The following is a 12328-nucleotide window of genomic DNA, read 5'->3' on the forward strand; positions in this document are numbered from 1 at the left end:
ATGTTGAAAAACATTCATCTCATTTCCTACAACTTCAAAATTGCTGTTTGACCCTCTTTGCATGTTCAGTTTGTAAACACTAGGTCGGTACTTCTGCAGCGATGTAGGACTATTCTTAAGTTGGAGGAGAAAATGAGACAGAAGTTTTTTGACATACCCTACCTGTATTGAACCGGAGTGCAGAGCTAGACAAGACGAGCATTTGAGGTTAAAAAGGATATACATTTTTATTTTTTTTGGAAAATAATCAATCGTATTGCTAAATAAGACCCTTATTTCTCGGCTGAGCCCTTTGAAGCTGCACTGAAACTGCATTTCTAACCTTCAATCCATTGAGCACCATTGACGTCCACTATATGGAGAAAAATTATGTAATGTTTTCCTCAAAAAACGTAATTTCTTTGCAAATAAAGAAAGAAAGACATGAACATCTTGGATGATATGGGGGTGAGTACATTATCAGGAAATTTTTATTTTGGAAGTAGAGAAATCCTTTAAAGACGCACTAAGCAATGTTTTACACTTCTGATAAAATGATTGCAGAATTGATCACAGTTGACAAATATGCTTGAATTGGTCATTACAAAATTGCTTTTGTGTGTTTTGCATGATGTAATCCAATAGGTGTCAGTATTGAAACTATGCTTGATGCGTCTTTAAATAATGTATAAAAAAGTTCTATAGACATATATAATATCATTGACCATTGCTAAGCACCGCCTACTTGGTTACTCTTATCTGCTCACACAAGCTTTACAAAACGTCCCATTGGAATGATTTCGAGATTTTCACAAACAGCATTTTTAGTGAACCCTGCAGTAAAAACTGAACGGATATTATCTGTCCACAAATGCTGCTTTGCAAATCTGCAAATATAACAGTTGGTAATGCAGGTTTGGCTAGTAACACTGGAGGGAGGGGCTTAGCAAAAAGTCAATCAGTCTTAAAGGGATAGCTCACCCGAAAATAAAAATTCTGTCATTAATTACTCACCCTCATGTCATTCTAAACTGGCAAGACCTTTGTTCATCTTCGAAACACAAATTAAGATATTTTCGATGAAATCCGAGCGCTTTTTGACCCTGCATGGACAGCAACGCAATATGCAATAGTCCATGTGACATCTATGGTTTAACCTTAATGTTATGAAGCTACAAGAATACTTTTTGTGTTATTATAGCTTCATAACATTAAGGTTAAACCATTGATGTCACATGGACTATTTTACCGATGTCCTTACTACCTTTTAGGCCTTGAACGTGGTAGTTGCATTGCTGTCTAGGCAGGCTCAGAAATCTCTCAGATTTCATCAAAAATGTCTTAATTTGACTTCCAAAGATGAACGAAGGTCTTACAAGTTTGGGACAACATGAGGGTGAGTAATTAATGACAGAATTTACATTTTTGGATGAACTAGCTCTTTAAAATCCAGACAGAATCCATTTAAAGGCTGTTGAGAAGTCTGATAGGAATAAGTAGTGTACAGATCTGAGTTGAGATCAAATCTGTTTATTAAACAACAAAGCTCACTACCTGAAAAAAGATCAGCAGTTTCACTGTTATATAGTGTTATATAGTGAATACCGGAAAATCTGATCTTTCTTCCGATCGCTCCTCTAGAAGGTCAATTTGTGGCCAACACACACTTATTTTTTTAGCAAGATTATTAATATGCTCCAAAGCCCTGATTTTGAAATGTATATATACTTTTGGGATTGGTAAGATGTTTTAATGTTTTTAAAAGTGTTAATGTTTACATGTATTTGATCAAAAATACAGTTCAACAGTAAGGTTGTGAAACATGTGACCCTGAAATAAATAAACAGTCATAAGGGTCAATATTTTTAAATTGAGATAAATACACTGAATAAATAAGCTTTATAACCACTGATGTATGGTTTGTTAGGATTAGACAATATTTGGCCGAGATACAACTATTTGAAAATCTAGAATCCAAGGGTTTCTCAAAATATTGAAAAAATTGCCTTTAAAGTTGTCCAAATGAAGTTCTTAGCAATGCATATTACTAATCAAAAATTAAGTTTTGATATATTTAGGGTAGGAAATTTATGAAAAATCTTCATTGAACAGGATCTTTACATAATATCCTAATGATTTTTGGCATAAATGGAAAATCGATAATTTTGACCTATACAATGTATTGTTGGCTATTGCTACAAATATACCAACTTAAAACATTACATTTCTATATTTAAGGTGTGCCGATCTGTGAATCAAATTTAGCTGCCTTATTAGTGATTAACTCATGTTCGCAATTGCTACACACACACACACACACACACACACACACACACACACACACACACACACACACACACACACACACACACACACACCTGAGTCTGCTGCTCTTCGTTGTATTGACTCTGACTGAATCATTCTCATACACTAACCCCTGCCAGGTTTTTGGCAGGTCTTTACTCTGGGCCTGTCCTCAATCAATAACTGAGGATTCAAACTTGTCGCACTTATAGATTAGGACAACCCACTGCAGTAGGGGAGATTCCTCCCTCTGCCATGCCAACTCTCAAAGCAGGGGGAGATTCTCGACACCTTAGCAGACTGTATCAGACACTCGAGCCGGAATGGAGGTAGAATCTATAACTGACTGCAGTGGAGCCAAAATGGCCGCCACACTGCAGTCGCCTCAAGGTGGCAGTGTAGGATGGTATTTGTTTAAACAGCACATAGAGTCCTCAATCCCACGCATACAGCCCAAACCTACAGCGGTTATTGGGTTACATGCTTCTCAGGTATTTGACTTACAGTAACTTCATTCGACATTCTAAGAATGAAGATGGCAAAAACTTAATCATTTGTTGAGTCGTATTGTAAAACTGTAACACACGAGCAAGCCTTTCCTCCACCAAACCAAGCTATTCTGGGTAATCTGAGATGCTTGTGTGTCACGTGACCATGCCTCTACCCAGAATGCATCCACTTAGAAAGCATTAACCAGTGGAGAGAATTGTTCACTCAAAAATAAACTTTATTCACCCTCATGTTGTATCAAACCTGCACAATGTTAGTTTTAGCGTTAGACACCGTTTTAAAAATGTACAGGTTAGAAACGTCATGATAGTGAGTAAATAATCACAGATAATAATGAAAAGGCATAACCTTTCATTTTGAGTGTGTGAGTGCGAGAGAGAATGAGATAAACAACAACAGATGAAGGACAGAAGATGAACGAACGAACGTCAAAAACCAGTTCATGAGGAGCAACTGTCAACCTGGAGTCGTCTTTTCTTGTATTCCTTAACATATCCTTCTATATCTCTTGTTCTCTCTATCTCTTGTGGTCTCTCTTTTTCACTCACTTTGTCAGACTCAACAAATGGAGGCCCAAATGATAAACAGCTTGACAGCTGGAGTCTATCCAAGGAAGCTTAGTGCTGGAGGGAGAGGAGAGGAGAGAAGAGGAAAGAGGAGGAAAGGAAAGGTGAAGGGTATAGGATGGGGAAGAACTGTTTTTAGGAATGAGAACAGGAAGAGACACAGGACAGGGTTGATAGAGTGGAAAGGCTTCATTTAGACTAGGGTCAGGGGAGGAGAATAAAAACTGGGCGTTTGAATGTGGACTGATTTTTACTTCAAAGCAGAGTTTAAACCTATAAGGCCATGTGTATGTGTAACAACAATAATATATTACTATTAGTAGCTTAGATAAGTTGCTTGCCTTTAAGGTTGATGGGAAAATCCTGGATAAAGTGCAAGCTTGAGGAATTGCATAATCCATACATCAAATCAAAACAGTTCTGAAACTGTTCATGAAATATTTATTCACCCAAATCTATTTTTTTTCCAAAAAAAAACAAAAAACAAAGCCACTAAATAATATCAGTATATATTCTAATTCCTTATTTAGAAGTGTGCAGACACTTAAAGGGATAGTTCACCCAAAAATGAAAGTTTTGTCATTAATTACTCACCCTCATGTCGTTCCAAACCTGTAAGACCTTTGTTCCTCTTCGTAACAAAAATTAACATATTTAATAATAAGATATAGACAGCAAGGGTCCTATAGTGTCACATGGACTATTTTGTCGATGTTCTTGGTCCCTTTCTGGACCTTGAACGTGGTAGGACCCTTGCTGTCTATGCAGGGTCAGAAAGCTCTTGGATTTCATCAAAAATATCTTAATTTGTGTTCTGAAGACGAACAAAGGTCTTACAGGTTTGGAACGACATGAGGGTGAGTAATTAATGAGAGAATTTTCATTTTTTGTTAAACTATCCTTTTAAAGCCACAAAGACTAGTGTTATGTCATTTAAGACACTCCCAACATAATCTTACACATACAGTATGAAAAATGTGTCTTGTATACATACACATGTTTGTAATCTGGCCTATGGGACTGAGGAGGATGTACATAAACTAGATCATACATGCACAATAGACACTTAAAAGGGGTTAGATAAGAGTAAAAATCATTCCACGCTCAGAGCCCCATCAGCAGTGTTTACTTGTTCTCCTTTTTTAGTGACTAGCTGATTTTCCTGCTCTAGGGTTACTTTATTCTTCAACCACCCTCTTTATATCCCCAGGCTGCTGCTCCCCCAGGCCGTGCAAAGAAAAGAAACCAGAGTACCTGTGGCAAGACGGGCTCTCGCTGATCCAGACGTGGAAACCGCCTGGGCACTAAAGGGCTACAGGTGCCTGGAGACCCCTCACCCCCACAGGGCCCCAAAAGGGCTCAAAATTACCCTTTTTAGCACAGGGAAAGTGTGAGGGGACAGGGATGGTGGAGTAATGATAGATGGAAAAGAGCCCTGATGTTCCAAAACATTTAACATTTTTGCATGTAGATTACATATTAATGTATGTAAAAATCAACTTAAACTAAGTAACATTCTACTAAATATTAAATAATTGTATTAGTAAAACTAGATTAGATTTTTTTTTAAAGTGTAACAGTAGTTTTATTTATTTGTAAATATATATAAGGTTATTAGCAAAAGTAGACCAGGTTAAAAAAAAAAAAAGGAATCGTTTTGTGTAACGGTAGAGTTTTATTTGTAAAAAATTCAAATAAATAAAATACTTTTATAAGTAAAAGTAGACCAGATTTTTATAAAAGTAATCGTTTTGTGTAAAGTATTTATTTGTAAAAAATTAAATATATAAAATACATTTGTTAGTAAAAGTAGAATAGATTTATTTAAAAGTAATTGTTTTGTGTAATGTTAGAGTTTTATTTATTTAAAAAAAAAAATCAATAAAATACATTTATTAGTAAAAGTAGACCAGATTTATTTGAAAGTAATAATATAGCGTAACAGTATAGTTTTATTTATTTTGCAAAAAATCTAATAAATAAAATACATTAATTAGTAAAAGTAGATCAGATTTTTTTTAAATAAAATCACATTTTGTGTAATGCTAGAGTTTTAAATATTTGTAAAAAAAATCTAATAAATAAAATATATCACTGGTAGTAGACCAGATTTTTTTTTTTAAAAGTAATTGTTTTGTGTAACCGTAGTGTTTTATTTATTTGAAAAATTTAAATAAATTAAATACATTTATTAGTAAAAGTAGACTAGATTTATTTACATACAACAGTTTTGTGTAACGTAGAGTTTTATTTATTTGTAAAAATTCAGACAGAATTTTATTTATTTAAAAATTCAACTAAATAAAATACATTTATTAGTAAAAGTAGACCAGATTTTTATAAAAAAGTAATTATTTTGTGTACCATATTTATTTGAAAAAAACTCTAATAAATAAAATACATTTATTAGTAAAAGTAGACCAGTTTTACTTAAAAGTAATTGTTTTCAGTAAAAGTGGAGTTTTATTTATTTGGTTTTTTTTTTTAAATAAAATACATTGATTAGTAAAAATAGACCAATTTTATTTAAATATAATCATTGTTAGGTTTCCATGTTAGGTGTCATGGAATTTATTTAAAAAAAAAATCAAATAAATAAATAAATAAATTTGGCAGTAAAAGTAATTCCACATTTATTTAAAAGCAATTTTTGTTATATTTTTAAAATCAATTTCATGTTCTGTGTCAAGTATTTTTGTCTTACATATTTCTCCTAAACTTCCTTTGGAGAAATAACAAATAAACACAAATAAAAAAATATATTCACATATAAAATTAATGTGCTGTAAAATATATGTCAATGTTATAGCTCACATAATTTGGCCCTGGAAGAAGTTGATAAAAAAGTGCAGTACCTTGGGAAAACTGATTGAAACTAAGAATCTTATCCGAAACTGATTTGTGAAATTACTGGGGTCTTTTAATCATAAATCTGGGACACAAATTTTCCATTTGCCTATATCAACTGATATATTACAAAGATACCATTTGTGCTTTTACTGGTTTTGACTGTTTGAGATAAATAAGAGTTTATGTATTGATGGAATTCATGGTTAAAGCATGAAAGGAAAGGTGTTTTGACAATATTTTTTAGCACAAAGAGAAAGAACTGAGTGTGAGATGAGATACAGGATGAATGATGAGAGACGAAAGGCGGACAGAAGTTTGTGTGCATCTACAGAGCTAATGGCAGGAGTTGGATGGGACAGATGGGAGAGAATAGAGACAGACAGGCCGGTCCTGACAGAAAGTTTGATGTGTGTGTTTGCGTGAGTGTGTGTGTGAAGTGAGAAAGGCCTTCATCTTTGTGGCTGATTGAGTGAGACAGAATGCAAAGTGACAAAAAAATAGAGATAGAGAGCTTAGAAGAAGGGCACACAGTGCTGACAGGAGAAGAAAAGAGGAAGAGACCAAGAGAGAAAGGGCCAGAGAGTATTGACGAGGCTCCAGGGTGGCAGTGGGGCAACAGGGTGGCAGAGGAGACGATAAGGGGCAGCAGGCAGCACTTCAGGGCAGGAAATGTTGGGATAAAGGGCACTTACGTGAAGGCAAAGGCTACCAGGGCACCACTAACCACTACAAAGTCCAGAAAGTTCCACAGGTCACGAAAATATGAGCCCTCATGCAAAACCAAGCCTAACACCACCATCTGAAACACAGGGCAGAGGATTAAAGCAAAGGACAAAATAACACGCTTAACCACAAGTTATTTCATGCACACTTTACCTTGATGAGCATCTCAAACGTAAACACACCAGTGAAGACGTAGTCAAAGTAACGCAATACCTGGAAAAGAGGAAGCAAATGCATTAAATAAAGTCCAGCATCAGATGCACAGTCTATACGAGAACTAAGCACAGGGTTCGTACAGAAAATGAAATTCCAGTACTTTCAAGGACTTTTTTGATTTTCAAGGACTTAAATCAGAGATTTCACTTATTAAAAAAAATGTCTTCTCTTTCAAATTCTTAAAAAAGATAAATAAAAATAATAAAACAAAATGGCAAAAAATAAAGTGAAGCACACGCAAAGTATGACTACTGAAGTATTACAAAGTACACTACACTTTTACTATAATAAATCCATGGTTAATTTTCTCTGTATTTGTGTATAATTTCTTTTTTCTTTGTTTTGTTTTTATAACTGTACTGTCTTAATTGTTTGATGTTTCTACTGTTTAAGAAAAAAATAAGTAAAAACATTCGCAAAACCTCTCCGAAATCCTCATCTGAAACAAATGATTCGCCATACGCGCTCTGAAGTCCCGAACTGAATCAAATGATTTGCAAACCTGCACCAAAGTTCTGATATGAATCAAATGATTAGCAGTCCACAATCTAAATAATGATTTGCAAATAATTTGATTAAGATTTTATCGCAAATAATTTGATTTCAATCATTCATTTTGCCAAATTATTCAGTAACCTGTTTTGATCTAAATCAAATGATTCACGATACGCAAAGTTCTGATCTAAGTTAAATGATTCGCGAACCCACTCCGAAGTCCCGATCTGAATCAAATAATCTGCGATCTGCACTCTGAAGTTCCGATCTAAATCAAATAATTTGTCGAAGTCCCAATCTGAATAATGATTTGCGAATCATTTGACTTAGATTGGGACTTAAATTGCGTATCGAGAATCATTTGACTTAGATCAGAACTTTGCGCATCGCAATTAATTTGATTTAGATTCAAATTGCAGATCACAAATCCTTTGATTAAGAACGGGACTTCAAATTGCGGATCACGAATCATTTGATTTGAACCAGTCCAGATCTGAATCAAATAATCTGCGATCTGCACTCTAAAGTTCCGTTCTAAATCAAATGATTTGCGACCCACGCTTCAAAGTCCCAATCTGAATAATGATTTGCGAATCATTTGACTTAGATTGGGACTTAAAATTGCGTATCGAGAATCATTTGACTTAGATCAGAACTTTGCGCATCGCTAATAATTTGATTTAGATTTGTACTTCAAATCGCAGATCACAAATCCTTCCATTAAGAACAGGACTTCAAATTGCGGATTGCGAATCATTTGATTTGAATCAGTCCCGATCTGAATCAAATAACCTGTGCTCTGCACTTCGAAGTTCAGATCTAAATCAAATGATTCACGATTTTGACTTGCGCATTACGAATCATTTGATTTAGATTGGGACTTAAAATCGTGGATTGTGAATCATTTGATCTGAATCATTCAATTTGCGAAATGATTCACAAACCCCATTGATCTTAATCAAATGATGCACAATATGCAAAGTTCTGATGTAAATCAAATGAAGTCCACTCCGAAGTCCCGATCTGAATCAAATAATCTGCGATCTGCACTCTGAAGTTCCGATCTAAATCAAATAATTTGTCGAAGTCCCAATCTGAATAATGATTTGCGAATCATTTGACTTAGATTGGGACTTAAATTGCGTATCGAGAATCATTTGACTTAGATCAGAACTTTGCGCATCGCAATTAATTTGATTTAGATTCAAATTGCAGATCACAAATCCTTTGATTAAGAACGGGACTTCAAATTGCGGATCACGAATCATTTGATTTGAACCAGTCCAGATCTGAATCAAATAATCTGCGATCTGCACTCTAAAGTTCCGTTCTAAATCAAATGATTTGCGACCCACACTTCAAAGTCCCAATCTGAATAATGATTTGCGAATCATTTGACTTAGATTGGGACTTAAAATTGCGTATCGAGAATCATTTGACTTAGATCAGAACTTTGCGCATCGCTAATAATTTGATTTAGATTTGTACTTCAAATCGCAGATCACAAATCCTTCCATTAAGAACAGGACTTCAAATTGCGGATTGTGAATCATTTGATTTGAACCAGTCCAGATCTGAATCAAATAACCTGTGCTCTGCACTTCGAAGTTCAGATCTAAATCAAATGATTCATGATTTTGACTTGCGCATTACGAATCATTTGATTTAGATTGGGACTTAAAATCGTGGATTGTGAATCATTTGATCTGAATCATTCAATTTGCGAAATGATTCACAAACCCCATTGATCTTAATCAAATGATGCACAATATGCAAAGTTCTGATGTAAATCAAATGATTCACGATGTGCGATTTGAAGTCCCGATCTAAGTCAAATGATTCACAAACCCGCTCTAAAGTCCCGATCTGAATCAAATGATTTGCAATCCGTATTCCGAAGTTCTGATCTAAAGCAAAAGATTTGTGAATGTGCTCTAAAGTTGGGAGTCCCGATCTAGATCAAATGATTCACGTTCCATGCTCCAAAGTCCTGATGCAAATAGTAATTCACGAATCATTTGATTTAAATCAGGACTTCAAATTGCGCATCCGAATCATTTGATTTGAATCATTCAATTCACGGAATGGTTCACAAAACCGTTTCGATCTAAATCAAATGATTTGCGATTCCTGAAGTCATGATCTGAATCAAATGATTCATGATATGCGATTTAAAGATTTAAATGATTCACAAACCGGCTCGAAATTCCCAGTCTAAATGAAATGGTTCGCAATTTGTTGTCCCGATCTGAAACAAATGATTTACGATACGCAATCCGATTGGAGCGCTTTGAAACAGTGAATCATTTGGCAATGCATTCGATTAACTGATTCAGAGTTTCAAAAAGCTCAATTCACTCATGACTACGTGTTTTTTAAAATCAGTAAAAGCGATGTCGAAACTCTGGCTTTTGCTAGTGAATTGCTTAAAATGAATTATCAAAGTTCGAATCAATCGGAGCGCATCCAGCGTAAATGACTCAAATTGATTTGGTTCTTCTGTTTCTCTTTTTGTGTCTTTAGCCATGTTTACATGACATTGTCAATACTACCACTCACTAGTTTTATGACATTAACTGAAATAAGCGAAAAAAGTATGTTTTTGAATTGCGTAAAAAGATATGTGCTTATTGAAAAAATTAAACACTTATTTCATAGATACACTGTTTTTTTAATAATTCAAGCACTTTTCAAGTACCTCTTCAGGAATATTGCTATTTCCAAAGGTTTTCCAGTCCTTAAATTTCAAAAAGTCAAATTCAAGTACTTCAAGCACTTTAAGCACCATGTACGAACTCTGCAAACATTGGGTGTTAAGAACAGCTGTTGGCTGCTTGAGTATAAATAAATACATTAATTAGTAAAAGCAGATTAGATTTATTTAAAAGTTTTTAAGCTTTTAAGTTTTCATGTTTGGTGTCATTGTTTAATTTCCCCCCCAAAAAATGAAAAAATAAAGACTTAATTTATTTAAAACTTTTTTTAGTTTCACATTATGCATATCCACAGGACACAAATAATAGTAGAACAGTAATCTTACGTTGTTTCGAGGTGATTCCGGCCACACCGGATCTTCAGCAGCTAAAGCAATGCTGCTCATAGCGATGACTGACAGAATACACATCTCGAAATAACGTAGCGTCAGGATATAATGACAACATCTTCGGAACCTGAAAACTCACAATGGTTAAGATAAATAAATGTACTTTTCACACATGTGCTTACACAGATGAACACACACTTACGGGTTGGTAGTGGATAGGATGAAACAAGAACTGAACGGGGGAATGGGTTTGGGTCCATCTTCGTCGCCGCCATTGTCTTCTTCCTCTTCTTTCTTCTCTCCTTCTTTAGCTGGCTCTGTGTTGGCATTCTTGTTCACTGCACAATGACGGGAGCGTGGGAAGAAGGAAGCAAAGAAATTCACAAACAATCAAATATCAAACAGTACATTTGCTTTTACAGTCAAATACACGTTTGCAGATTGGCCTAAAATGTGCAGATTAAATGCTTCTAGAATTTTCTGTAATCACATATGCACATGCTTGTCCCCTACCTTGTAACTTTGCGTTGAACGAGGGGTAAATCGGGGGCATATCTATGGCAGTGTGGTCGAGTTTGCTAGGGGTTTTGGTGCAGTCTGTTAGTATGAGACTGCTGTCGTGGATATCTGGTCCACGCAGGTTCAGCAGGTTATTGGCCTGCTCTGGGTCACAGTAGGGGTCATAAAAGTCAGGGTCAGGGTCATGGATGGCCATCTTGCTGCTATTGCGTAGGTTGTCCAGATCCTCGCTGTACTGGCTCTCTGCATGAGGAAGACCTGGATGAATTGGACGAGCTGTTGATAAACTGCCCTCTCTAAAAAAAAAAAAAAAAAAGAGAGGTAAGAGGTTAACAGTTGAAACAACAGTTCAGTATGCTGTATCAAGCAACATTTTTTAGTAAACTACTTTTTAACTTTTTATTTATATTTTCAGTTATTCATTTTTCAAATTTTAATTTTAGTTGAAGTTTTAGTATAATTTGTTTTACAGTGGTGGCCAAAATTATTAGAACACTAGTATTTTCACCAGCTAAAAAATGTTTTTTTTTTTTAAATGGCTTATTTCTATCATTCAGTGTTGTGTCAGTAGGAAATATCAGTTTACATTTTTCCAAACATTCATTTTATCATTAATTGTAATAATCCAGTGAGATTTATGTTTGCACAAGGACTCTGATAACAGCCAGTGCTCCACACAGAGGACCGATCTCATTATCATCCGGTCTGTCTGGAATGACATGAAGAAACAGAACAAACTGAGACAGACTAAATCCAGAGGAACTGAGGCAACGTCTCCAAGATGCTTCAAGAAACCTACCTGCAAAGCTACAAAACTGTTAAAAGTTTTAGGCACTTAAAATTTTTAAAAATGCCATAAAACAAGGATGCTCAAAAATAATTAAATTAAATCAACATTTGGTGTGACCATCTTTTGAGTTTGACTGACACGGAAAACAAATTTTTGTTATTTTTGTTTTCTTTGCGAACAAAAATTATTCCCTTTCTTCATAAAATTCCGATTGAACCACTGATGTTACATGGACTATTTTATCGATATCCTTACTACCTTTCTGGGCTTTAAACATATTAGTTCTGTTGCTGTCTATGCAGGGTCACGAAGCTCTCGGATTTCATCAAAAAT

At 34.9% G+C, this 12328-nt stretch overlaps 1 protein-coding gene across 1 annotated transcript in view; it reads right to left on the minus strand.

The window, feature by feature from the left end:
* The window catches only part of cacna1ab (calcium channel, voltage-dependent, P/Q type, alpha 1A subunit, b), a 141775-nt gene that overhangs the window by 55555 nt on the left and 73892 nt on the right, over window positions 1-12328 (minus strand). Inside the window, exons 21-25 of the mRNA XM_073826038.1 lie at window positions 11200-11501; window positions 10889-11024; window positions 10684-10813; window positions 7086-7145; window positions 6902-7008 (exon numbers count right to left, since the gene is read on the minus strand). Coding sequence (XP_073682139.1) covers window positions 6902-7008; window positions 7086-7145; window positions 10684-10813; window positions 10889-11024; window positions 11200-11501 — 735 coding nt within the window. The remainder of the gene's footprint in view (window positions 1-6901; window positions 7009-7085; window positions 7146-10683; window positions 10814-10888; window positions 11025-11199; window positions 11502-12328) is intronic.

Source organism: Garra rufa, chromosome 20 (genome assembly GCF_049309525.1).
Source record: "Garra rufa chromosome 20, GarRuf1.0, whole genome shotgun sequence".
Taxonomy (NCBI): Eukaryota; Metazoa; Chordata; class Actinopteri; order Cypriniformes; family Cyprinidae; genus Garra; species Garra rufa.